This window comes from Nymphaea colorata, chromosome 6 (genome assembly GCF_008831285.2).
Source record: "Nymphaea colorata isolate Beijing-Zhang1983 chromosome 6, ASM883128v2, whole genome shotgun sequence".
In the NCBI taxonomy this organism is placed as follows: Eukaryota; Viridiplantae; Streptophyta; class Magnoliopsida; order Nymphaeales; family Nymphaeaceae; genus Nymphaea; species Nymphaea colorata.
Window position 1 is genome coordinate 4,448,371 of NC_045143.1, and position 27,070 is coordinate 4,475,440.

At 38.7% G+C, this 27,070-nt stretch overlaps 3 protein-coding genes across 10 annotated transcripts; 1 reads left to right on the forward strand and 2 right to left on the reverse strand.

Annotated features, from left to right (window-relative positions):
- The first annotated feature begins 172 nt into the window (after positions 1-172).
- Positions 173-4,203, forward strand: LOC116256890 (adenine nucleotide transporter BT1, chloroplastic/mitochondrial-like). Its single transcript, XM_031633429.2, has 3 exons — positions 173-1,119; positions 3,348-3,509; positions 3,605-4,203. The coding sequence occupies exons 1-3, from the start codon at positions 481-483 to the stop codon at positions 4,076-4,078; spliced, it is 1,275 nt and encodes a 424-aa protein (XP_031489289.1). The 5' UTR covers positions 173-480; the 3' UTR covers positions 4,079-4,203.
- Positions 4,204-8,247: 4,044 nt separating this feature from the next.
- Positions 8,248-10,661, reverse strand: LOC116256290 (uncharacterized). Its single transcript, XM_031632617.2, has 4 exons — positions 10,483-10,661; positions 9,164-9,557; positions 9,004-9,074; positions 8,248-8,547 (listed from the first exon to the last, which is right to left on the reverse strand). Exons 2-4 carry the CDS (start codon positions 9,544-9,546, stop codon positions 8,537-8,539), a joined length of 465 nt encoding a protein of 154 aa, XP_031488477.1. The 5' UTR covers positions 9,547-9,557; positions 10,483-10,661; the 3' UTR covers positions 8,248-8,536.
- A 12,220-nt stretch (positions 10,662-22,881) lies between these two features.
- LOC116255537 (uncharacterized) lies at positions 22,882-26,618 on the reverse strand. 8 transcript variants are annotated; one of them, XR_007573518.1, is made up of 4 exons: positions 26,262-26,618; positions 26,068-26,129; positions 23,541-25,870; positions 22,882-23,450 (listed from the first exon to the last, which is right to left on the reverse strand). XR_007573518.1 is itself a non-coding variant. In XM_050078165.1 (4 exons), exons 1-3 carry the CDS (start codon positions 26,587-26,589, stop codon positions 23,650-23,652), a joined length of 924 nt encoding a protein of 307 aa, XP_049934122.1. In that variant the 5' UTR covers positions 26,590-26,618; the 3' UTR covers positions 22,882-23,450; positions 23,541-23,649. The 8 variants fall into 8 exon arrangements, 4 of the variants coding, with proteins under 4 accessions (XP_049934122.1, XP_049934121.1, XP_049934123.1 ...); XM_050078165.1 differs by having other exon boundaries at positions 23,541-24,183; XM_050078164.1 differs by having other exon boundaries at positions 22,882-23,213; positions 23,361-23,450; positions 23,541-24,183; positions 26,068-26,618.
- Between the last annotated feature and the right edge of the window lie 452 nt (positions 26,619-27,070).

The following is a 27,070-nucleotide window of genomic DNA, read 5'->3' on the forward strand; positions in this document are numbered from 1 at the left end:
TTCTGCATCAATGTTTGATTCCACTCGTACTCCAGTGACAAAGAAAAGAGGAGGTGGTCGTTGGCCGTCGACAGCGAACGCCTGAGTTAGACCAAATCAAGGTCTTTGTCAGCTCTGTGCAACTAAAGTGGCAAAATCACCATGTGTTGTAGTTTCTAATGACCATGAGAACAATCATTCCGTCTTTGTAAGATCTCACGCCTGTGTTGCCTTTCCGGAACCACTTATTATTCCCTTTGGAATAAAACACAGAGGAAGAAGGAAAAGTAACATGGCGATAGGCCCCCCAACAGGGGTGGTCGAGTTCAGGGGAAGAATAAGATGCTCCATGCAGATCAACCCTTCTGCGATCACCTAGTTGCAGCCCAAGAATGTTGGTAAGGAACCATATTTGCTCAACTCTCCTACTTGCTTTCCTGTTTCGAGTGGAAGTGGATTGAGAAACCATCCCGAAAGGAGACGACGAGCAAGAGGCTTCGTATGGGTTGCTGGGATACAGGGGTCTTGGGGAAGAAGGGGAAAAGATGCATCTTCTCCGCGTCAGAAGTTGTCTCCCCCTGGAATTCGATCGATGGTATCTTGCAGAATTGGAATAAGATGGAGAACAAGGTCACAGTACCGAATCCTGATGTGGGCTTCCAATGGAACGGGTTCTTTGCTAGCGTTGGGCAGATGGGCATGGACGTCGGAGGCCCTTCCAATCCCAGGGAAGATGTTAAAAGGCAGATTCAGGCTGGGTTGCTAGAACCCGAGTCCTCGGGCTCGTCGTCGACGAACGCGGTTCTGGAACATGGCCTTCGCATGATTGGAATCAGAGAGAAGGAAGAGGAGGGGAAGGCGAATGATGGGGTGAAAGTGAAGATCAAGAAACGGAATGTGTTTAGAGTTACGATTAGAAACGCTTCTTTGAGGAGATTGATCAGCGGGGCGGTGGCCGGAGCGGTTTCAAGGACGGCGGTGGCGCCACTGGAGACGATAAGGACGCATTTGATGGTTGGTAGCAGTGGGAATTCTACAACGGAGGTGTTTAGGAACATAATGGAGACCGAGGGTTGGAAGGGATTGTTTAGGGGGAATTTTGTCAATGTCATCCGGGTGGCGCCAAGTAAAGCAATAGAAGTGAGTAAGCGTATTCATTGATCTCTGTTTCATTTCTTTTCTTCTATCTTGTTGACTGTTAATTCCTTTTTCTTTTATGCTGGTTCATGTCCATATGTTTTTTCTCTTCTTATTTTGCTTCGTTCTTAGAGATGATGGACTATTCGACGGACACTTAATTTGTCTCTCTGCATATCTGCTTTGCTCCTTCCCCATCGATGTGTGTTGAGATGCTGAATGGTGCGTATTGCTGGAAATTTCTTGGTTGTACTGTTTTTTAGGACCTCCACTGTGAACCTATTGATGGAAGAGAAGATGCATACATATCCAGAAAGGATAAGCTCACATGTGCTTCCTTCACCTGTGCAAGATTGATCTTGAAATTATATTGTTCCCTTTGTAACATGGAATAACTTAGAGGCCAGTTGTTATTGTGTTGATTTATATGTCCGGCCTTTTTGCTGTGACTGCTGTGCTGTTATTAAGTTGTTTAAAATTTTAAATGTCTGGAACTTCTATTTACGTCTCTCCTTGAGGTTGGCTTTGAAAGGTGCACGTGCACCTTAAGTTTTCACTGAAGGTATTGTCGGAAGGCTATCAATGTTTGGAAGATATGGAATTGTATAGAATTGTTGTGGAAGCTGAAATTTGACAATGGAGATTGCTGCATACAGATCATATAGGTTTCGACTAAAAAGTAAAAGATTGCTTTAGGCAAAGTTCAAAAATCTCTCTCTCTCTCTCTCTCTCTCGCTCTGCCACACACACACACACACACACAAACACAGTCAACCAAGTTTGCATTGCCCAGCTTACATCGTTTTTCTTTATCATATTTTGTTTATGAGACAAATAGTACCTATAATTTTTCATTTAACTTGTTGACAAGGACACCTTTCATGGATGAGTTGATACCCTAAAGTGGATTCTATGAAAATTGTGGGCAAGAGCGATGCAATTTTCCAAGAAACTAAGCTTTTTATGGTTTGAAAAGTGATTCTAATGTCAAGTGCCTAGCAATCATGTCCTGGAGCATGCTTAGATGTGGACTTGTGTGGCATAACCTTTAGTGAAAAGGTGGTTTCCTTCCTTAAAACTGTAAATAGCAGCATATAACAGGTTAAATTTGATACTCTATGGGTATGTTTGCATTGGTTGCTCATGTGGAGCTGAATACAGGTATATCATCAATGCACTCACGGATCACCCTTTATTTCTCATCGTCTTTAGATTCTTTCATCATTTATACATATAGAGGGTACAAGTCTGCACTGTCATGGTCACCCTTTATTTCTCATTGTCTTTAGATTGTTTCATCATTTATACATATACATGGTACGAATCTGCACTGTCACCGATCACCCTTTATTTCTCATTGTCTTTAGATTGTTTCATCGTCTATACGTATACAGGGTACAAATCATCTACAACTCTGTTTAGTCGCCATAATTTGAATAAGACCTGGTCCCATATGTGCTGAATGAATTTGCAGAATTAATTGACACATTCTGATGACAGTTAAATTAAGATGATCATAGGTATTATATTTCTAAAATATCAACATATGGGAAGTTATTCTTGTAACCTGTGTTTGGTCTTCAGAAACTTGTTTCCAAATTCTGATTTTAGGTAAATGATTTGCATCATGGAGAAGAAAAGAGAGGAATGACAGTTTTCCTTACAAAAAAAACTATCTTGCATGTACTTTCCCATTCTGAATACCCATCCTTGAAGTTGAGATTCAGATTTTTCTTTGGAAGGCATATGCTTTGGTTGTTTCACGAGCTGAAGTTTCAAAACTTGAGACATCATAACAGTCTGATTTATTTGTTCTCCTGCATCCTATGTTACATAGATGGATACAAAAAATATAGAGCTCAACAACATGTGCATTGATGCGTGATACTGAGCAGGAAGATACTAGTACAGAAAGGACAATTTCAGTTCGATTGCAGAGAACATAAATATTACCAAATATCATCCCATATTCCTGATTATTTAACACTAAAATGATATGTCCAAGCTATGGTGTTTTGTTGCACAAGTATACTCTATCACAACTTCATGCAAGATTTTTGGTTTTGAATGCTTCCCATATTCCTGATTATTTAACACTAAAATGATATGTCCAAGCTATGGTGTTTTGTTGCACAAGTATACTCTATCACAACTTCATGCAAGATTTTTGGTTTTGAATGCTTCCAAGTTACATTGTCCTTTCTGTTAGATACTAATAACATTTTCTACAGTTATTTGCTTATGACACAGTGAGAAAGCATTTGTCCCCTAAACCAGGGGAGTCTCCAAGGGTTCCTGTTCCTGCTTCTTTGGTTGCTGGTGCGATAGCCGGTATTAGCTCCACTTTATGTACATACCCGCTGGAACTAGTGAAAACCCGTATAACGATTCAGGTACTAAAACTTCAGTAGGCCATTGATTTCCATCCGTGAGACCTTTCTTGTGTTTCCATCTTGGGACTTTTACATTTTTTTTTTTCCTTGTGAAGAGAGGCATCTACAACAACACGCTGCACGCATTTCTGAAGATTGTAGAAGAGGAAGGGCCTGGGGGACTTTATAGAGGGCTGACCCCAAGCCTTATTGGTGTAGTGCCATATGCTGCCACTAATTACTTTGTTTATGACACACTCAGAAAGGCTTACGGGAAAGTTTTCAAGACTGAAGAAATAGGAAATGTTGCAACTCTTCTTATTGGGTCAGCTGCAGGTGCCATTTCAAGCAGTGCTACTTTCCCACTTGAGGTTGCTAGAAAAAACATGCAGGTTGGTGCTGTTAGTGGAAGGCAAGTCTACAGGAACATGCTCCATGCTTTAACAAGCATATTGGAAAAAGAAGGGATTTCGGGGCTCTATGTAGGGCTAGGTCCTAGTTGTATGAAGTTGGTACCAGCAGCTGGCATTTCCTTTATGTGCTACGAGGCTTGCAAGAGAATACTTGTTGATAAGCAAGATGATGAATGATCCTCTTCAAGCATCATTCAAATAAATGTTCCTGCAAAAAGGCAAGGAGCCGGACAAAAGGAAGATGCTCAGCATGCTTCATCTGGTGCTAAGTTTTTTAATATGATCTTCCTTTTTCACCTAAAGAGATCCTCATTCCTTCTCTTTTATTGGTTAAGAAATAAATCGGCTGAAGTAGTCTCCGTATTGACGGAGTGAATTTAGATACTGTCATCTAAATATTGTATAACGGTGAAGGCTTATCGTTATAGTATTCAAGGAAAAAGAAGCTTTTCAGGAACTACCTGTTCTACATTATATATATATATATATATATATCGCACCCCTATTAGCCAACTGCTGACCTCCTTCGTTTTAAAAGATTCAAGCCAGGTGTTGGGATCCCTTCTTGCTTACCCTGAGTTGCTTATTACACACTGAAAGTTTTCAAAATCCGTAAGCTAGATATGTGGTGGAATGCCTTATGGTAGTCAGATATTTGTAACCATTTCTGTCATGTACAATCCTGGAAGTAATTGATACTGGTATAGCTTCGAATGGAGAGAGTTCTGTGGCGTGAGAAATGCTTTTTCTAGGACTGTGGCTGGGTTTGTTTCTTCAGTTTTTCATTTATATTCCCTTTCTGAGCATGATTGTTCGTTGCCTGATTTGCTTTCTTGCGGTTCACCCTAAGTAGGTTTTATATTTCCTTTCGTCTTCTTTTTAAAAACAAAATTTGGAAATTGTTGGTATTATCATCGATGGCCTTATTGTCTTCAATTTCATTTTTGTTTTTACTTTGAAATTCTTGCCAATATTTCTCGTAGGAGTAATCTTCAACTGCACTCCACCTGCTCGGTCCTGCTATACTGCCTTGGTTGCTTATAGTAGGGGAGAAAATGATGGCAGTGATGATTCGTACCACCACATCTTGAGAAACCTTAGTCACAGCGTTCACCAATTATTTAGGCTGATTCATATCTCGACTTGCAAATGCGTCAATTCTTGTTTTACCTTCGTAAATATGGACTTTACCTTCACATATTGTAAGTAACTGTCCATTATCTCCTGAACGTCCCATGACCTAGGTCCTTCTTCTTATCTAAAAAGCACTGTGAAGTGTTGCTGCACAATCAACCATTGCTAATGCTTATACAAAAACTGTTTTTTTAATTTTTTTTTTTATTTTTAGTCATCTCAGGGCATCCAACATCTAGTAGATTTAAACTCTCATATATATATATATATAAAGAGAGATAGAGAAAGGGGGTGGGGGTGGAGAGAAACCAGACCATTAGGTTAGGGACAACAACCAGATCGTTAAATGTGATGTTTAAGAATATGGTTCCCATAGCATCAACATTTTAATAATAGATAAATCCACATTTTTTATAAAAACAACTTGAACCAAAGCAAAGCATGATTTATACAAAAATAGTTTTTTTAAATATATTAAGATGTTTATATTTTATTTAAAATAATTTTTGAACAAAAATAAAGGGTTTGGTTTTTGTTCTTGTCCTACCAGTCTCTCTCTCTCTCTCTCTCTCTCTCTATATATATATATATATATATATATATATATATATATATATATTATGGATATATTACTGTATCCTCATATTCACAATTTTTAAAATTGCTTTTTTCATACCCAGCCCCAGCCCCTGCCCATACCCGTACCAATACTAGTATTCATCTGACTTTAGTTGATATAATCGAAGAATATACGAACTGCTGACCTTTTAACAATGTAGATGAACCAGATATCGATTTCTGTGTTACATCCATCGGGTCAACCATGATGGTAGCTGCAGTGATGATGCTTCCCCACTTTTTTCTGCCGAAGATGCCACTAGTACATTGAGATTCTCAATATCATCACCAGCTCATTGTTCAAGCTTATGGGCATCTCTTGATTTGCCTTTCTTGCTTTACCTGAACTAATTGTACTGGTGCCTTTGAATAATTGCAGAACTTCTGGGCTTCTTGCTGTTCATCGTTTTCAAGAATCGGTTCTCTTATCAGAAACATGACGAGAATTCCATCACAATCAGAAACAGAACATTTGCTTCATTGGTTGTCATCGCAGCTAAATTTTCGTGGCTTAACCAGGTTTCTCAAAACTAGTTTCATGCTTGCTGCAATTATTGATCCTCGCCCAATTGAACGAAATTTATTGGAAGTGTTGAAATATTGACGCTTTTCAAACCAACTATATAGTTACCTACAATAGTCCACAATGTCGCATCTCTTGCCCGGGATATAAATTATCTTTGCATTGAACTTTTCATTTAGAACAAACCTAACCATGGTATAGATATAGAACAATTAAGCTATCAAATATAGCAATCCTTTTGGATTAAGATGAACAAAGTCATGGTGAATTGATCAGTGGCAAGCCTTTATGTCTCATTTACATCTAGAAACAGAGCCACATGCATGAAATTCTTGTCTCAGAAATGGGCATCCGCCATCCACTTGTAGAACTTGCATTCGATTTGTGTCCTCTTTGCAGATTCCAAAGGACTAATGTGAGGCACTTTCAGATTGGCTGAGAGTCATCACCAATTAAGTGCTCACAAAGTTGCGAACCCCAGCAACTGTAGTGCCTCACTTTTAGTGCAGCTCTCGCCAATAAAGTTGACCAGTTTCACTAGGAAAATCTACGAAGGCATATTAGATCCAAATTTTATTTTTGTTTTTTGATCTGTTCTATGCCTCATGATGCTGTCCTCCCAATTCAGAACGAGCAGCATCTCACTTTCTCCTCTTACCTCTTTTCTTTTCTTTGCTTTTGCCCTTGTAATCATCTTTTACAGTTGTAGTGAACAGTATCCATGTGAGAGTCATCTCTATCTGCAAATATTTGAGCTTCAAAAGAAGAGTTGGGTCTTCACAGTTATTGATGAGAGACTCCAACTTGTTCTTCTGACTAGATTCTTTCAGCGATTAAAAGTAGGAAGTTCGAAGCTTTTGCCAGTACTAAAGCATGTCAGGGCCACTTCACCAACTTATAAGGAAAAAAATAGAGGACATGAATGGTCTTGAAGTTAAAGCATTTGCAGGAACTTTGTCAAGTCTATGTGCTTTTAGTGTAAAAGATTATAAACGAAAGAGGAAACACATACAGAGTCTTTTGGTCATCTCGAACTGAAGATTCCCTTGGATCGGATATCGGACCTAATATTAATCTACATCCAAGTTCAACTGTTGGATTGCTCAAAACACGTAAAATCTGAGCAGCAACTGATTCCAAACTCAAAACTTTAATCCCAATTTAAACAAAAACCATGTTGAGTGCGATTAATATAATAAAAAACTGGGTATACATGTCGCTCACTTTGTCACGTGTTCATATTATCATAAATGATCTCTTCGTAAGCTGAACTGGCTAGACCTAAATTTGGTTGGATAGTAAAAAGAAACATAAAGTACAATACTATGATTTGTCGAAGCAAGAAATATATCTAAAGGAATCTGCCAAGATTTTGAACTCCCCACAAGAATTTTCTCGTCAGTAGGAGATGAAAATGGTTCAGATAATTTTCTCCCCAGTAGGGCCGGAGTTAAGTGGTGCAGTTAATTTTGTGACCAACGGGGACATAAATGGTTTTGATAATTTTCTCACCAGTTGGAAGACGCGTGGTTCGGATTCAGATGATATCAACGTAGAAGATCAAAGTTAATAGTGAGTATATTTTCTCAAAGTTCATGTAGAAAGACGTAAGCAGAATAATGTCATGGCCCCTTGATTTCGACGTCTACCCAAAGACAAGAGCTGTTGAAAATCCAAAAGAACTAGACGTTTGATGTTGGGATTGAAATTCCTCTTTTCTTTTTAAGGGAAAGGAACATTCACGAGCATGAAGCATTGCACTGTTAAAATCACACCCTTCTGAATTTTGCATCCGATTCATATCTTAATAATTTGTTCACTTTAGTCACTTTGATGCTTAGTTATATTCGTTGCTTTCAATAACATTACACGATAAAGTAGAAGCGAGACCTTCACTGAATCTCGGATGATAATAATTTTGCCTGCACTTTTCATGGTGGCCAAGACCATAGAGAGCTCTCGACGGGGATATCGATACGAAGCTTCTAGAAGTTTGGTAGCAGTACAATATGCAATACAGCTCAAATATGAGAGAGAGAGAGAGAGAGAGAGAGAGAGAGAGAGAGAGAGATTTATTTAAAACTATATATAAAGCATGATCAAGATAAAAGTTTAAGTCTTTCTCCAACAAAGGACACAGGTACTAAATTATACTGGGAAACAAAAAGGAAAAGAGGACACGTTGAGCATATGAAGGTTGCTCCTACTAGGGCCTATAGGCGTGTGCAGAGTGATTTCTTTTAGACCAAACTAGGAAGAAGGTGAAAAACTGCAGAAAAGGCTGACAAAATGTGATTTTGAGGAGAGAAGCCCCTGCCAAGGCAAAGTCTCCATCCTTCAACTGCTTTTCATGGCGGTCATTAACCTGCAGCTGTGAACAGACAAGCCCAAAAAAGCAGATTAATAAAGGAAGAAACAGAAAAAGAAAAAAACACAGAGAAAATGAAGAAAACCAAGATCTTCTTTTTCTAAAGTGAACATAGAAAGTGCCGCATTCAAATTTGACTGCCAAATTTATCTTGGTAGCGAACCATGTGTGCCAATGTTTCTGATATTTCTGAAACATTGAGACTGTAATATCAGTTTTCTAAAGGCTGACATAGGACCCAGAAAAGTCATATCCAGTTCCTGGTCTTTTCCTCAGAATAACAATTCAATAGCTGCGGTTTCTGACAGATTGTTAGATCGTTTATATTATATATATATTCCGCATTCTACCATATCTCCAGCTTAGACTTTTCAAATACCACGGCAGCCTTTAGTTCTGACAGTTCATCAAATACAACAGGAAATATGATAAAGAAGAAGAAATTACAGAGATAATTACCAGAGTCTCTTGGAGCATTGCATCGGAAGCATTCCATCCTGCTTGCAAAGTTGTGCTCATTGCAACCAGACCTACAGGTTCATACATATATGTAAGTACATATTTGCTATATATATATATATATATAAAAGAGAAAGAGAGAGAGGAAGCAAGGTTTCACCTGGTGCAAATCCAGTCTCCAGATTTCCAGCCGGGACGGCCACCAAAAGAGGACCCGAACCCAAAACCACCCCGATTGCCACGTGGCATGTCGGCATCGAAAGCACCGCCGGAGTCATCCTTGAAGGCGCCACACTTGAAGCAGCTGGAGCGGCTGGCGAAGTTGTGGACCCCGCAGTTGGGGGCAGTGCAGTACCAGTCGCCGGGCCGGACGTCGGATCCGGTGGTGCCGTACCCGCCGAAGGACGAGCCACCGCCCCTGCCGCCGAAGCTAGAGTAGTCGCCGGACGACCTCGGCTCCGAGCATTTCTGGCAGATGTCCCGGCGGCTGAAATTCAGGTGCTGGCATGACCTGCAGTTCCAGTCACCCGGCTTCCTGTTCATCTTTCTTTGGCCTGAACAAAAATTTCCGACAGCCCAAAATCAGACATCAGCCGATCGTCGGCATTGTCATAACTTTCCTTATGACAAAAAAACAAATGTAACCCGAGAATACTGATGCTAAAGCAAGATTTTGTATGTGATTTCAACGTCCTCCAAACAGACTCCGAGTAATGCCACAGTAATAGAACCACCAGGGCATTAGAAAAGCTCAACTCCGTCCAAAATTAGAACAGAGCCGTAACTCTCCATTTTTTAAGAGATCTAAACATATCGAAAGTATTTGTTGGAAAGACGGATGTTGAAGCAATAAAAACAAGAGGCGAAAATAGGTAGATTCATTTGCATTGAATTATCCGATTCTTAGGGAGGCAACCGCGAAGAGTGATCTATTTTCTGCAAAATTACTCAAAAAACATGAGATGGACCAACACGACTGATAAGGAAATGAAAGTTGTGGTTCACTCGGCTACGATCAAGTTCAGCTGAGTCAAGCCAACCAAGACGGCATCAACTGATCAAATGCAGCGCCTCAACGTTGTAGACAGTAAAGATAAACTTATTCTTGACCTTTATCTTCTTATTTAAAAGAAAAGCAATGATATGGCACCATGTCACTAACAGAGAGGACCAAACAACGTGTCCTTGTGACAGCACCATGAGCGCCGACATAGAAATTGCAGGTCGAAAGTACAGGAGGAAACTCTTCACATGCGTCTCATCTAACTGTTGCTATAAGAATGTCCATGTTCTTAGAGAGGGAGAGAGAGAGAGAATTAAAGGGCAGGTGATGGAAGGAGGAGAATGGGAAAGCAGGGTCGGTTACCACGAAAACTTGGACGCAAGAATTTGAAAAGACGCAACCAAATAAAGAAGAATTTGAAAAGACGCGACCAAATAAAGCACAGAGAGAGATAGAGAGCGAGAAGCTTAGCTTGCCTTGCGTGGGTAGAAGGGAACAGGGGAAGACGGTGATCGCTTCTCTGCTTGTTGGTTTTGTGGAGGAAGAAGAGGAGGAGGAGACGACGGTGTAGAGTGGCTTGATGGAGGAGATTGAAGGGGGAAAGAGGGTTTTATAGTGATTGGAGATGGGGTTTAAAGAGAGAGAGAGTCGGAATGTGGGAAATCGAGAAGAAAAATGAGTAGGGAGGGAAGGTCGGGGCACCCTTTTCTCCCTGGGTGTCCCCCACACACCTTGGTTGCCTTGGAACGATGGAATCAAAAGAAGAAAAAGGTGAGAGAGGGAGAGAGGCGAAGGAGAGCTAAGATCAAGGGAGGAGAAAAAAAAAGGTAAAGAAGCAGAGAGAGAGGGATTAAATTAATCTACACAACTACCAGAAAGCCTGCATGATTATCATTATTATTGCTTTATTCCCTTCTTGGGAGAATTTTCCCCTTTATTCAATACCATGCACAAGAAGAAGAGGAGGGTTATGCATGCACATGCACGTACACTCATTAGCTATATATGCTTGTACTCCATCCTCCTGTACTCTCCATACCTCTCTCTCCTTTTCTTCGTTCGATGTTTAATTTCATGCAATATGGCTGGGTTTTTTCAAGCATTTTAAAAGTATTCATCTTCTTCTTTGGACATGCACGTGTATAAGTATTATATACTCGTCACCAATACTGCCATTTTCAGAAAAGAAAAATTAAAACATTCGAGGTGATTGGTGTAGCTGGTTAGACAAGCACCAGTGAATTTGTTGCATTTTCGTAGGCTTTAATCACCTAGGTCATTGGGGTGGAGCGCACTACCAAGTTGACGGAACATTGTCTCTATTACACACTTTCATACATCAATAACCTTTAAAGATAAAAGAGAAAGGAGGTCGCCTTCTTATAAATAGTTGGTTAGGCTGGTAGATTGATGAAAGTTTAGTCATCAGATTGATTGTTATAAATGCTACGATCCAGTTGAATAATTGTAAGTTCACCTACATCGTAGAATAGTCTTTCATTTTGAGAGATTGATTGTTATAAATGCTACGATCCAGTTGAATAATTGTAAGTTCACCTACATCGTAGAATAGTCTTTCATTTTGAGAGAAGAAGAAGAAAAAGAAAGGCTTAGGCTTCAAATCAAAGGTCTACCAGCTTAGGCCTCAAATCGAAGGTCTACCAGTATAATTCTGAACCTAATATCATCACCCAAAGTATTAACAAAAGTTGTCGTGTCATTACATTTATAATGCTGGAAGAAAATTTTCTGTGCTTGGGGAACTAAAAAGTCACGCTAATGTCTTTATCGTGAGAGTGTATGTGTGTGTGTGTGAGAGAGTACGCGCTCATCTACTTATTAAACACGCCCTTCAATCACATAGATTCCTACTGCATTATAGCAATCATTCCGATCATGCGTATCCAATCAACTGTTGACCACCATCCATCTTTAGAGATGTACGGTGTTCAAGCTGACACGTGGCACGAGTTATTCGTCAATCTCCCATAGAGGGAAAATGCTCTCAAATTATGTAGCCAGCGGGGCCCGTGAAGTTTGATTCTCTTCTTTTTCTCTCCACTCTTTCGTTGGGGTTACTGTCATTGCATCTGCTTATATATATATATATATATATATATATATATATATATATATATATATATATAAAATTGTTGTTGAATTAAAAGGTAAACAATAAACGGGTACAAGTGGATGGGCGTCAGGACAGAAATGCTGCACCGATCCGATACGTCTGCCGATTCCGATACGGGAAACCTTCCACAAGCGCCACGAGCAGCTGCCTTCTCCCGAGTAACCACGTCCAGAAAGACATTTGGTTGAGACCTTGAGGTCTCCTCCCATATATCTACTCCTTCATTCGTCCGCCTACATATTGTATAAACTGTATAAGAATTTATTCCACTCTTTTGGGAAATGCCCTACGTTGTCTTTTCATATTCAACCTTATTTTTCTCGCCAACTGGTAAGGAACAAAAGCTCCACATATCTCATTATAAGGATCTAATCTGAATATCTTACTTTTTCTCAAGAAAACTTTGATACACTTTATCTAGGTCACATGCACTAATATCTCGTACGTGTCCCTAACAAGCCACAGGCATGTAGGTAATTAACATGAGAATAAGTACCTCCTAGCTAGTAGCTACCCTATATTTTTTCTTGAAGCAAACAAATATGAATGGTGTTTTACTATGCTATGTTTAACTTAAGTTTAATTAAGTAACGTCGACCGTTTGTATTGGCAAAGAAAAAAGCTTTTGATGGTATTCTCATCATAGATTTCTTTGAATGTTATTTGAAAAAATAATTCAATTTTGTTTGGTTGTTTTGTTTTACAAGTCACAGTGCAACCGAAGGGTCTGTGTGAATTTTGGTTTCACTATGAAGGGGAGTGCAAAGTGTTACATATATATATATATATATATAAATGAAGTTTGAACTATGGTTTCGGAATTGGCACTAGTGATTAGATGATGTATAGAGTATTAACGTGATCAGCAACTGAGGGTTTGCACTGGAGAGCTGATGACCGTAAGACTGGCTGCCGGAAGCAATCATATTCGAGAAAAAGTGAGATCGAGGATGATGAGTGAACTATTTTGGTTCCCATAAGGAACTTGGATGTGCGTCATCGCACAATGATTTGATACGAAAGAATCAGATCATCGAGTTATGAGCAGACAGGATGAATATTTTCCACAAGAACAGCCTCAGCCCTCAGGCATTCCTCCCCCCAAACTTATCACTATGTTTTTTTTCAACAAAAGCCAGATGCATGTCTCCCCTTTAGAATCTCTTACGAACGTCGCCAATGCTTCTCCAAAGGGCTTTGCATAGTTGGTCGGGCAGTACAGTCTAAATGATGGATGTATTACAGTTAGGTTCATCTAAGTCTCTAAACAGTCTGCATACCCTGAGAATGGGGAAGGAGTGAGAGCTCAGGCGGCTTCCGCTTACCGGAAAAACATTTCCTCTCTCTATCTCTTTGCCCTACCCATCCATCGTTGCCTAATCCATGCTGCTCTCTCTTTCTCTATCTATGTTACATTATTCTTTGTTTGTTTTTCTTCTCTTTCGTTTGCCGCTTTTTTATAATTTCTGGTGTCTACTTTTCACCTATTTTTTCATGTCCGGTTATGGTTTGAGACAATCCAGTTTAAATTCAGATCATATATCGCTTCCAACTCCCCTCATAAGGAAGAAAAGAAGAAGAAAAAGCGGCCTACACTTGAATGCTAAAGATTTTGGTCACCTTTTAATCTTTAAGAATATAAAACTAGCACTATTTTAAATGGCGGCAAGGAGACTAATGGGTGGAAAAAAAAAAAGCCAGAGGTGGGGACACAAATAAAGCATTGTATGAAATGACCTTGGGACCGAGCTAACATGTTATTGATACTGGTGGTCAAAATGGCCTTTGCTAATCTTGCTTTTACAAAGGACCTAGCTTGCTGTAAATTTCCTTGGAAGATGAGTATGACCGCTCATTAAACAAACCAAAGATGCCTGACCCGGTTCTATTTCAACAAATAAACATTATCCTTGAAAAGCCCAGATTAAGCTCAAAAGATGGCCCCTCTTTTCTTGAAAACTTGAGTAGATACTGATAAAAAAAATCCTGCGAAAAGCTGAGATCACATCGGAAATAATTCTTAATTCTTTTGGTTTCTTTATAAGTTATAGATTAAGATTCTTACGTGCAAAAATTCAGGGTTGCGCAAGGCATTTTGCATGGATGCTGTTTACGGGCATTTCTTTAAGAGGATGCTTGTATTCGTTCTGAAAAGAGAACTCGAAACATGTGCTTTTACTGAAAATTTAATATCCCGACAACAATTCCCTCGACTCGGTTGGATGGGGGGAGTTGGACTGAAGGATTTCAAATTTAATACACACGATCCATCTCTCTTGGGATGGCAAGATCTGGTTGTTCCTGTCCTGCTTATTTAAAAAAGGAAAAACTGAACATAAATGTATTATAAACCATTAAAGAGCCTGAATATGACTAATATATAGCATACATAAAGGTTTTGCATGCTTTTTATGACCAAGAAAAGTTATATATAATCACCAAGGTTTCCAAATCATATCCTGGAAGACATTTCCCATGTCTTCTTCACACCTAATGCCAAAATAATTGGTAAAAGCAGAGATGAACCAAATTGCCTAAGGTCGCTTTTCCAAGCACTAATAGTGCCTTTATTCACAAACTATTTTTCCTCTTTTTTCTTGGCTTCATTTTCCTAAAAAGGGGACGCCATGCCATACTACTCAAGACTCAAGGGAGAAAATACAGTGGACGAGTCCTTCACTGATTTTCAGGTACCAAAATGGAGAGTTTCGAGGAAAAGAATATGGAAGTCTTCGAGGTTGTGTTTGACCGCTCTTTCTTTACTTCCCTCCCTTTTTTCTTACCGCACATTTTTACTCTTTGATACTTTTGCTTTTCTCCCCTCTGGAAGAAATAAAGAAACCCATGCAAGAATCTTGCCTGTCATAATAATTAACCCCAGCTCTTTCTTCTGCCTTTGATTATTTGCGTCTTCTTATGCAAAGCATGATTTTCCACGTATACCATTCTTCTTGGGAGGAAGGATAAAGCAAAGAAAAGATGGGTCATACTTATTAGGAAGTAGAATGGCATCTCATATTCATCATCATTCCGGTCAAGAATTTAAACTGTTCGAGATCCGGATCGGACAGTCTGCCCTGTAAATAAAGAAGAAATTTCCTCATCCAAATCCAAGACTTAAATCTTCAGTTTCTCTCTGTAAGATCAGCTTTATCAATGGGAGCTGAGAGTTGATTAATCCATCTCTTTAAACTTTTTGACATCGGCGAAGAAGATCGAGTTGGAGGGTGGTATTAAGTAGAATAACAGGACAAGCGAGTGACTCTTTTTTCTTCTTGTAAACCCTTAAACGATGGCTTCCTCATGCTACAGTGCTCCCCACCTCTAAAGTTGAGTCTAGCTTTTCCAAGTCACTTCTTACCTTTTTCGGTTTCGTATTGTCACCGTATCTCTTTCGTTGAAGTAACCACTTCTTTGTTGTTCTTCCAGACAGATGACTGAAGCTAGTTATATGCACAAGCATGTTCATCTTTATAATGTGCACCTTTACATTATAAACATGCCCATGTACTCTTAAAAGTGGACTAGTAACACAATGAATACGAAGCTGGTTGGTTATATGCACCGTCCTGTGCATGCATAGGGATATGTAATAAAACAAAATGCCCTTAATAAAGCAAAAAAAAAAGGTTTTTCAAAGAACCAAAACGAAATTATAAAAATATTAAAAGTCTAAAGATACATACTTTTATTAAAACACGCAATTGAACTACAATGAAAGTGGTTTGGAGGGGACAAATATTGTGCACGCGTAACCAAGTACCTTCAGTTTCAAGGTGAATCGGCTCAACATTTGGAATTTCGAATTAAGTGTGCATATCGCGCGAATGTTGCACACTGACATTTATAAATTTTCGTTTCCGAATTGAGAGGTTCATTTAAGCCATCTTCTTATGTTAATTTCTGATATAGGTGTTGTATAGCTATCATTTGCAGTTCAAGATTGAACTAAAGAAGTGTTGTCAACACAACCCCTAAGCCGACCAACTATGCTGTGCCTTCCCATGGATAGAATTTGGTGGGTAGCTGATAAAAGGGAAGATGAAAAAGACCCTTGTTCAAGTTTAATCTTTTGTTTGCCCTAAACTCCGTCTTGAAGAGGGTCGATACTATTTTTTTTTTTTTTTTGTATGCCTTGTTCTAGTAGTGGATCAGAATTAGTACGTTTCTAAACCACATAAATCCGTTTGTTCTTATATGTTAACTTCTCTTCAATTTTTCCCACGCCTCATCCTTAACATTTAACAATGTGCATGGAACTAAATAATTAGCAATGACGATTGCGGTTGAACCAAGGTTCACCACGATTAGGGTTGAGCGAACAGCGGGAGCACTTATGGAAAGGTGTGGGTGGGGAAGAGGAGTGGGTCCCTCTATATCTCAGTGTTCAGAGACTTAGCTGACTCCATGATTAGAGAAGTTGAGAGCTTTGCGGGGTTTGGAGAGGCTGGCTTCCCTTCCTCTCCCATAGTTTGACCGCCATGAATCAAGATGCAGTAAGTTGCAGAGAGAGAGAGAGAGAGTGGTCGTCCACTTTGGCTGTAATTGATGGAGGTGCACGAGGGGCCATTGGCCCATCTGTTCTGCTGCTCCCATCGATGGTCATGATGATCTTTCATCCATGATTTTTTCCCTGCCCTCTGTTTTCTCTCTTTACCAGTTCCTGCCGTCTTTGTTCATCATTCAACGTCTAACATCCTCCCCACATTTTTTGAGGGAGAAAAAAAGAAAGTCATCATCATCGTCGTCTTCTACGAGAAATCATCACCTTTTAGTTTTAACAATTCTACCGTCTATTGTGATGCTTTCTCAAAACATTTTGAAGAACATCGCCGTATTTTCACTCTGTTTCAGAGAGTGGCAGAACGTATATCGCAAGTGTTTCAAATAATCGTAATGCTATTTGCATCGAATTTTGATAAACTTCTGGTTCTTTCCATCAAGAAATGAAATGCTCTTGTCTTTGCTGTTGATGGTCAACTTTCATCTAAACAACTTCGTTTACATGCGTTTTTTGACCATCTTCTCGTACCCAAGAACCACGACCGAAAATGAAGCGACAATTCAGGAAGCAGATTAATATTCCAAGCTAGGGTTGCAATTTTTATCATCAGATATTTCTAGTTCATTATGATATCGAGGTAATATCTGTAGAAAAATCACAAAGGATTTTCAATCTGATCTGCGTTTCCTGGAGCAATAAACAGTTCTTTTCCCTTATTAGTTTCTTCAAAAACTATAATCTCTTGGGGAATCTGAAATTTATTTTCCACTAAGTTCTGATGGAAAGTTGCTCAAGAAAAGAAACTTTGCTTTGCTTTATTGGTCGCCATGCTGCAGCTTCACCACAAACAATAATGATTCCTGCATCAAAAAGGTGAGCAAGTACCATCTCTCGAAAATCTTAATTATATTGTATTCCAATTTTCACTGTATCTTATGGATATCCCAACTTAAAAACAGCGAAGATAAACACTGTAGCCTCATTGGCTTATATCGTTCTAGCTTGGATACACTATTACAAATTCAAAGAGTGCATATCAGATCATGTCTTTCCCTTTTAGTGTTGTCTTCTTAAGTCTTGGTGGGCGGAGATCACTCTCAATTTCTAAAAGAAATTAAATGCAAACAAAAACTTTATTTACAGTATGAACTTGCGCTTTTCGTGTTAAAGTAGGTCAAGCTCAAGATTCCCAGCTATCTCTATCATTTAATCCCAACTTTCCTGAACAAAAGAGGAAATCTTGCCACATGCCCACGAGGCTTTTTAAACTTTCTAATTAGATGTTCATCTGTAGTTTGTCACTTGACATAAAGCAATTGTAAGATCGAGTTGCTTACAGCGAAGTTAAAGCTGGGAGTGTACCATATGGTGATGCAATAAGTACATTCTATGGTTACTTACGATTTAAAAGACATCTGTTGAGATGTGACCTAAGAGAGCTATGATTTTACGACGTGAGAGAAAGATTTAATTAGTCACGGCATCTTCTTTTTCATTATGGCTAAGACTGCAACAAGACAAAGCTCTTATGCTCCCTATCGTTTAGCAGTCAATCTCTGAAAATTTCCCACCTCCTCCTGCAAAAATCACCCCTTTTACCTTGCCTCCAAGGTTCAAGGCCGTGTTATTATAGAGGTCCTAATGCATATCAGCTAATACATTAGTCCACTCTAGTGACACGGAATGATTATTATCCATGCTACTCAAAGAATTGTCCAGCCACCTCCAAGCTACTGACTTGAGCCAGTGCGCCAACTACCTCTGAGATATTAATTTAACATTTAATTTCAAAACGTTCTTATAATAATGAGAACATTAATTTTGGCTTTTGTCACTCAATCTAGATAAGCGTACAACTATATGGTAGCGAGGAAATCAGGGGCCGAGGCTGGCTATGAGATACCCTTAGGGATGTACAACAAGCAAGCTGAGCTCAAGCTCGGCCACCTTGAACTCAACTTGACTCACACACACAGTTTGGCTCAAGTTCAACTCAAGCTTTATGAGGTGGCCTCGAGTTCAACTCGCTTAACTGAATCTGAGCTTGAGTTCGACTCGTTTAAGCTTGTGTCCCTTAATATATATTTTATGCTTTAAATGAGTCCAATCGAGTTTAGTTGAGTCGAGTTCATCCAACTTGAACTCAACTCGTTTTCAAACTCAAGCTATCAGTTATGCTCGAACTCAACTCAGTTAACTTACAAGTTGAGCTCGAGTGGAGTCCAAGTAGGCTCGTTGAACATTCCTAGATACCATGGGTCAATGGCCCTAAAACTCCATCCCACTAACTTATGCATTCCCTAAAAATTGACCAAAAATCAAGAGTTGAAGAAATGGAAATGCCTAGTAAACTAGAGTATGGTGGTGACAAAACATGGATGATTGACCAAAGTTTATAATTGAACCCAAGAAGGACATCATAAAAATATCACGTGAAGGGAAAAACTTTGACACCCTTTTGGATTTCAAACTCCTCGCTTTTGGAACTCATCATTTCAAGTTTTTGTTTGGAAAACAAGTTGCGTAGTAGTAATTTCATGCTTTTAGCCTTCTTTCTAATAACTTTGAAATCATTTTTTCCTGTAACATGCATCTATTTGAATTTGTAAGTCGCCTAGATGTAAACCATACACAAGGCACTCTGACCCAACAGGCATCAGGCATAGAAAAAGAAGGGGAAGGGTTGCTTTGGCTGTCTTAAAAAAATAAGCCCAATTTATGAGTTAATTTGAAGAAGAGGTTACCCCACCACTTGAAGTGAGCCAGAACTCCCTCATTCTCTAGGGTTATGGGTTGCGTCTGGGACTTGAGGGAGGGTATGATGCACCCTTCAGTTTAAGTGTCATGATCTCACCTTTTACGACTTAAGAGTGCCGTGATCTTACCTTTTATGGCTCAGGAGAACTGAGTAGGCTCTTTTCAGAAGTGCCTTCTACATGATTATCGATTCGACTAGCAATGTTATGCCCTTTAAGGTTTTCGAGAAGCCTCAAATTAGTTAGCCTTATCCTTTTTCAAGAATCCTTCACAAAGGATAAGACTAACCAATTAGTCGTGACTCATGAGTGGTTCCATCGCTTTTTCCAGCCTTAAAATTACGTAGTCGAGCAATCATTCTTGCCCTCTTTCTTTTCTCTATAAGCAAGATGTTCGTATTTAATCATTCTTTATCATTGCACACCTCAAGGCTTTGCTGAAAAAGATTGCTTCTTTTTAGCTTGCAGCCTTTTCTTTTCATCTTTCTTCTCATCTAGTTTTCAGCATGCACAAGTACACTTCATTTTTGTTGAGAAATTCATAAATGAAGAGATCAGTACCGTCGGTGGACTACAAAAATGACATGCGTTACCAGGGTTGGGGCCAGATACTTCTAGCTAAGGGGCACTAAACATATAATGAATAAAAAACTTACAAGTTAAAATAACTATAATTTTAAAAACAATGCAAACATCCAAAACTATACACAAATTTACAGTTGGCTTCAAAAAGTAAATAAAATAACTATAGTTCTATATAGATTTACAATTCGCCCAAAAAAAAAATCAAATAACTATAGTTCTGCACATATTTAAAATTGACCCCCAAAACAAACAACTATAATTATGTAAAGATGTACAATTAGCTATAGTGATGTACAGATTTATAATTGGACCTCAAAAAGCTAAACAAATAACTATAATTGTGAACAAGTTCACATTCTTCCTTATCAGCTTTTCATATTATGGAAACAAAGCATGATTGCTTCATCAGTTATGTTGTCGCATTCTTCGCAATGTAAGTAATCAAAGCATCACTGACTCAGTCGTCTCTCATTTTGTTATGAAGTTGAGTTTTCATATTGTTCATGATTTTGAAATGTTTTTTCAACACTTATTATTGTAACTGGTAAAGTTAGCTCCAACTTGATTAACAAATACACTAGAGAAAATAGTATGCTCTTTCTGAATGTCACCATCATTTTTACAAGTTCTGTCAAAGAATTTAAACTTAAAAACTCCATATAGGTCTTCATATCTTTAATATATACTTCTAATTGGCTTCTAAGTCTTTCCAATTATACTCTATGAAAGTCTTTAGAATAGAACTCAACATGATGAATTAGTTTATCTATATTCAAAGAAAAAAAAAGTTCGGGCTCAAACATGCCACTGAAAGGAAAAGCTCTAGATTTACCTTAATGGAATGATTATTTAGCTCTTGAAGTTGCATATCAATAATAGCACAGAACACCTTAACATGATAATGATGCAAACAAGTCATCTTTTCAGTTGTATGCCTTGGTCGTCCTTGAGGCGTATATATCTCGTCTGAATTGGGCATTGAAATATCAAATTTGTTGCAAAATATAGATATTTTGTTTATAAGAGAGTCCCAACAATCTTCCCTAAGATCTTAAAGACATCATTTCGTTGTAACAACTAAATTCATAGCATTCACAATATATTGATATTATTGTTGAAGTGCTTGTGAAAGTGTTTCATTTATCCCCAAATTTTATTCATCACATGCAAGCTAAAGACAACATCGAAATCTTGCAATCGACATAGCATGGTAACTAGCTCAATTCTTCTTGTGTTCTCTATAATAAACTCCAATGCCTTAACCACATAAGGATACATGTCCATTAAACTAAGTGTAGTGTCATAGTGAGAGCCCCAACCAATATCATCAAGTCTTTTAAAACTCATTTATTGTTTTAATTCTTGTCCTATTTCAAGTGCTTCAACCATTTTAATATATTTTGCTTCTTGAATAAGCATTGACCACTTGCATGAAGTAAAAAAAGATAAGAAAAATAAAAAAAAATGGCAACGTGGCTAATGCATCAAAAAATAGTTTAAGTACCCAATGATTTTGTGCAACCACAACTCATGCTAGTTGGAGCTGATGTGCAAAACAATGAATATAATATTCACATTTTTTGTTCATTTAATATAAAAGTCTTCAACTCATTAAATGTTATTCTCATATTGCTTGCTTTATGATAATTTTTTCCATGCAAATGTGATAACCTTCATCCGTGCTTACAAAATATGGCACTTGTTTTGAGAACATGTACAATTGTAATAAATCATTCAACAATTTGACCTTTTTCATTAACAAATCGTAAGACAATAGTCATTTGCTCTTTAGTTGATGCATATCGAGATTCGTCAAGTAAAAGAGAGAAAAAAGTGTCTCCAAGCTCCTTAATGATAGCATTTGTTGTTTGCAAAGAATAAGGTCTTACAACATCCTTTTGAATATCAAGAAATGTTATCTTGTTATTTTTTAGAGCATTTTTCAATACAATTTTTTAGAGCATTTTTCAATACAACTTTATCTACATCAGTGTTCACCTTTATCATGCCCTCAAAATATTGATCCTTGCCTTAATAAAAGTCTAGTCACATTAATAGTTGCCCAAAGATTGGTCTTATATGCACTTTTTTTGTTAATCAATCAACTTTTGAAACATGGCTTTTTTTGTTTCATCAAATTTTCACATTTCATTTGTGCTACATCATATCATTTGTATATCATTTGTGCTACATTATGATGATTGTTGTGGCCTCCAACATATATATCAAATCTCTTCTTCTCTTTCCAATTATCAAATCCTTCAATTGCAAATCTCTCCTTCACATTTCATTCGGCAATATGTTTTATGCTTACTTGGACTGTACTTTCATTATACCAAGATTGATTGAATTTCACTTTTGACGATTTGGTTAGAACTCCTTTAGCTGCACCACAAATCTGACCATTACTTGGGTTTTGCTTCTTTTTGCTTAATTTTGCATGCCTCCTGTATAGCTTGTAACTTCAGATGCAATTTGAAACTCGAAATGACCACCCAACATTTTGATCAATTAGTTGTCGCTTCAAGCTCTCTAACATCAGACGATGAGAATCAAGCTTCTTTTCAACGTCCCCTCACCAATATTGGAGTTCATGCATCTGAAAAATATTCAGTGAATGCAATAACATATCGTATGATTCCCGTGACCGGGTCTGCCTTAGTGAGAGAGGTATTGCAGCTTGCCACTTGCCAATGTGGGGGAGCTAGCATTAAACTGAAGGAGTCTAGGAGAAATGCATATTTGTGGGTGCGAGTCTTTGTTCAGCCTTATAAGGGGCATTCTCAGCTTAGTTGGTCTACTTGATCTGCTCTTGAGGGATCATTCGATTTAACGGACTCATTCCCATGTGAACCAATTTATTCTCAGCTTTGTTCAGCCTTATAAGAATGCGAACTGATCAGAATTGAACTCCTTCAACAGAAATTTCCTAAAACATGTCACACTTTGATTAACAAAAACATGAACTAGTACAGGAGGCAGACAGAAACATTCAAGAAGAACTTATACAAGCTTGTAAGCTGGTGTTATCAAATTAAGAGTTTGCCTAGCTAAGCTGCTTTTCCAAGGGAAATAGGAATGGATAAATACAGTAGTTAGGTTACATTAAGTTGCTAATTGCTTTCTAGATAAGTGCTTCCCTGCTAACTGTCCTGCCACTTGCTTATAGGACACATAAGTTCCTCTCTTTTACTAGTTTTCTTCCTGTAGGAGTCGTGTTTTCGAGAACTTGAAGAAGTTTAACCAGTGCATACATATAAGAGATAAAAACCAGACAGTTAGTCAAAGACAAAAACCAGACCCTTTAATTTTTGCTAAAAATTATTTTAAATAGAATACAAACATCCTAATATATTTATAAAACTATTTTGATACCTCATGCTTAGCAAAACTCCGTGTTATGACCCATGCAACTGGCAGTGCATGTTGTCCAGCATCAAACACCAGGAGCAAGTATAGAGGATACTGCAAGTAAAATCACCATTTTAAACATGATCCTCGTGGACAGATATGTGTCATCATGGTTGAAAAATGAAAGAGCATTGGAAAATATACCTTCAGCTTGCTAAACCCAAACGTGGAATCAACTGCTAGAAGGCTCTGCCTACCAAATCAAATCATTTGCTGCAGTTCCCATTCCGTTTGAATTCCCAAAACAAAAGAATCAGTGCCTTAAGTAATTATCGAAAAAGAATATAGATTTCTTCTGACGGTCAACCCACATGTGAATACTGGATTCATCATCTAGATCAAGTTCATGAGTGGATCGCCTGATAACCACCTCTAATTTTCTGACATACTGTGAAGCAAGTTCGGCGTCATTCACATTACTGCTACAGTAGAGCTCAATGCCCTCAGTGTGCTTTTGAAAAAAATTCTCCTCAGGAATACCTAGATAAATCATAGACATTGTCTGTCGCTGAATTTCACTACCTACGTATGGGATAGCCTTTGCCTTAGGCCCAATAGCATCTCTATCTAGTGGCCTGTGGCAGATAGACCCATGTTTGTTAACATGCAACCGCTGCTTGTATATAATAAGTGCAACTGATGGTCGTGCATACAGGCGATTCACTATAAAATTGCAAGTACAACCACACATTGACTGTGGTCTAGCAGCTCCTTTGCGGGTACTGAGTTGACACTTTCGACTGGGCCAAATATCTCCACCCTCTCCATAATCCCTCTCCATAATTTTCTGGGCCAAATGAGCACCAATAGCTTCAAATAAGGAGTAAAAGGAGTAAGATACAACCATATCTAAAAAGACTTGTACATTTCTATCGATCAGATCAGGAAACAGGTAAGAAAATCATTATTTGGGACTCACTGTTTATATTCCAAATAATCATCACTTTGGAATTTCTTTAAGCTTACTAGAGCTCTTCTTCTGCCTCTCTCAAGGTGAAACCCAGTCGGATATTTCACATTTGAGCATTCCCCAAAGAGAACGTCATCAACTCATTAGGACGCGTTCTATAAACACTAGATTAACCCCAGCTCTTTCTTCTGCCTTTGCATGCACAGGGCGGTGCATATCCCTATGCATGGACAGGGCGGTGCATATAACCAGGTTCATATTTTTAACATGTCATGCACATGGACATGTTTACAATGTAAAGGTGCACAATATAAAGATGAACATGCTTGTGCATATAACTAGCTTCAGTATCTGTCTGAAGAGCAACAAAGAAGTGGTTACTTCAACGAAAGAGACACGGTGACAATACGAAACGGAAAAGGGTAAGAAGTGACTTGGAAAAGCTAGACTCAACTTTAGAGGTGGGGAGCACTGTAGCATGAGGAACCCATTGTTTAAGGGTTTACAAGAAGGAAAAAGAGCCACTCGCTTGTCCTGTTATTCTACTTAATACCACCCTCCAACTCGATCTTCTTCGCCGATCTCAAAAAGTTTAAAGAGATGGATTAATCAACTCTCAGCTCCCATTGATAAAGCCGATCTTACAGAGAGAAACTGAAGATTTAAGTCTTGGATTTGGATGTAGGAAATTTCTTCTTTATTTACAGGGCAGACTGTCCGATCCGGATCTCGAACAGTTTAAATTCTTGACCGGAATGATGATGAATATGAGATGCCATTCTACTTCCTAATAAGTATGACCCATCTTTTCTTTGCTTTATCCTTCGTCCCAAGAAGAATGGTATACGTGGAAAATCATGCTTTGCAAGACGCAAATAATCAAAGGCAGAAGAAAGAGCTTCGTCTCAAACAGGAGATAAAATTTACCTCATTAGGATCACGTTTTAGGGGTTACATTAGCAGCCAATCAGTGCACGTTAGACTGTATATAGTCTAATAAAGGTGCAAAATCAAGTTTATTAATGGCAATAATCTATTGACTTGCTGAAAAAATTTCATGTGCATCGTCAATAAACAAATAGTCATTTTTCTTGATAATAAGCAAATAACAAAGTGACCATGTGATGTGGCCATCCTGAAAACTCATTTTTCACTCAACTATGTAAACGCTGTTTTTAACGCACCCAAACACGCCGCAAATGGCGTTGTGAAGGCAAAACATCGTTTTGCCTTCAAAACGCCATTTCCAATTAAAAAAAGAACAGGTAAGAGGATGTTTCCAGTTTTAAACGGTCCATTTTCATAGCTAAATGAAATAAACAATAAACAACAAACAACAAACATCTAAACAAAATTTCAAAACCACAACAGGCGCCCAGACAAGCATGCAATCAGTCATCTATGTGTTGCTACATGTTTGGATTCACATGAAAAATATATCAAATTCTGCATTTGCAAACAAGCTAAATTATCGGTTAGAAATGAATCAGTTTATACAATCAGCGATCTGCACAGCAAGAGAGACCCATGGTGAAGCTGTGTGATGCAGAGGCAGCAGTAAGAGCTGAGAGAGGCAGCAGCAAAACAGGAATCAAATATTCAAACCATACAATCGGCAACACACACACACACACAGAGGCCATGGCAGGGTCGCCTGCCCACATCTCGATAAAGATTGAAAGAGGGCACGGCGGTTGCTGGCCGGTCCCGCCCTTAATCTCCACACACAGAGACAGAGAAGGGGATGCCCGATAAACTTACACAAATGATGTCGATGCTGAGCCAGACGCCGGATGGCCGGGATTGAGTCACCAACGGCTTAACTGGCAGGCCAAGCAACCAGCAAAGAGCAAACCTCCAATCCGTGAAAGTGGAAAATAGAATGGAGAAAAATAAAATGAAAAAAACTGGCGAAGAAAGAACAGGAACACTCGAAGAGAGAGAGAGAGACGCACAGGCAAACCAGTCGCTGATAATCTTCTGGACTGCAGCGATGCTGCTTCTGTGCTTCACCACGGTCCGCGCAGGTCGCTGCAACAACCGACGGGCAACGGGCAACGGGCAACGAGCGGACGAACCGATGGTCGACGAAGGAGGGTTTTTCACTTCTTCTTCCTGGAGCGGCTGCGGAGCAGTGGAGACTGGACTTGGAGTTGGAAGCTTGGAGTGACCGGCGACCGGCGAGTGGGCGATGGGCGCCTCCTGCCTCCTGGAGTCTGGAGACGAACGGAACGGCAGAACGAGGGTGGTCGGTATCGATCCTGGTCGCGTCGCGTGGGACATTTCATATATCCGAGACCCGGATGTTCAGGTTTTGCCATTCATTCTGATTTCTGGGCGGCCCAGGCAGGTCTCCTCGTCTTGCCGACGTGCCTTCGCCCCTCAGAATTACTGTGCGTACAAATTATATTTTAATCTCCATTTCCACAGTCAACGTTTCTATTGAGGATAAACTATTTATACAGTTAAAGATGTTAATATGAACATTTTTTCAAAAAAAATTGGATATAAAAAAACTAATATCTGATTAAAAAATTAAATCTGATATATATAAATATCCTATTAGATTCATATCATATTTAGTTTTAAATAAATGTTCTATAATAATGTTATTTTACATTTTGAAAATTCAAAATTCCGATTTAGATTCAGCCATGAATGTAAAAATCGGATTCACAATGTGACATTTGATTTTGACTCCAGTTTGGTTAGGATTTTTCTTTCTTCGCACTTATTCTTAATATAAGTATATTCGAAAAGAGTG

Bases quoted from the DNA above. Each gene is read 5' to 3' on its own strand.
- LOC116256890 (XM_031633429.2), top strand. From the start codon at position 481: ATGGGTTGCTGGGATACAGGGGTCTTGGGGAAGAAGGGGAAAAGATGC. The intron at 1,120-3,347 runs GTGAGTAAGCGT...CATTTTCTACAG, and splicing joins CGCCAAGTAAAGCAATAGAA to TTATTTGCTTATGACACAGT. The intron at 3,510-3,604 runs GTACTAAAACTT...TTCCTTGTGAAG, and splicing joins AAACCCGTATAACGATTCAG to AGAGGCATCTACAACAACAC.
- LOC116256290 (XM_031632617.2), bottom strand. From the start codon at position 9,546: ATGAACAGGAAGCCGGGTGACTGGAACTGCAGGTCATGCCAGCACCTG. The intron at 9,075-9,163 runs GTGAAACCTTGC...ATGAACCTGTAG, and splicing joins GGAGACTGGATTTGCACCAG to GTCTGGTTGCAATGAGCACA.
- LOC116255537 (XM_050078164.1), bottom strand. From the start codon at position 26,589: ATGTCCCACGCGACGCGACCAGGATCGATACCGACCACCCTCGTTCTG. The intron at 24,184-26,067 runs GTAAGTTTATCG...CATTTGGCCCAG, and splicing joins TCAGCATCGACATCATTTGT to AAAATTATGGAGAGGGATTA.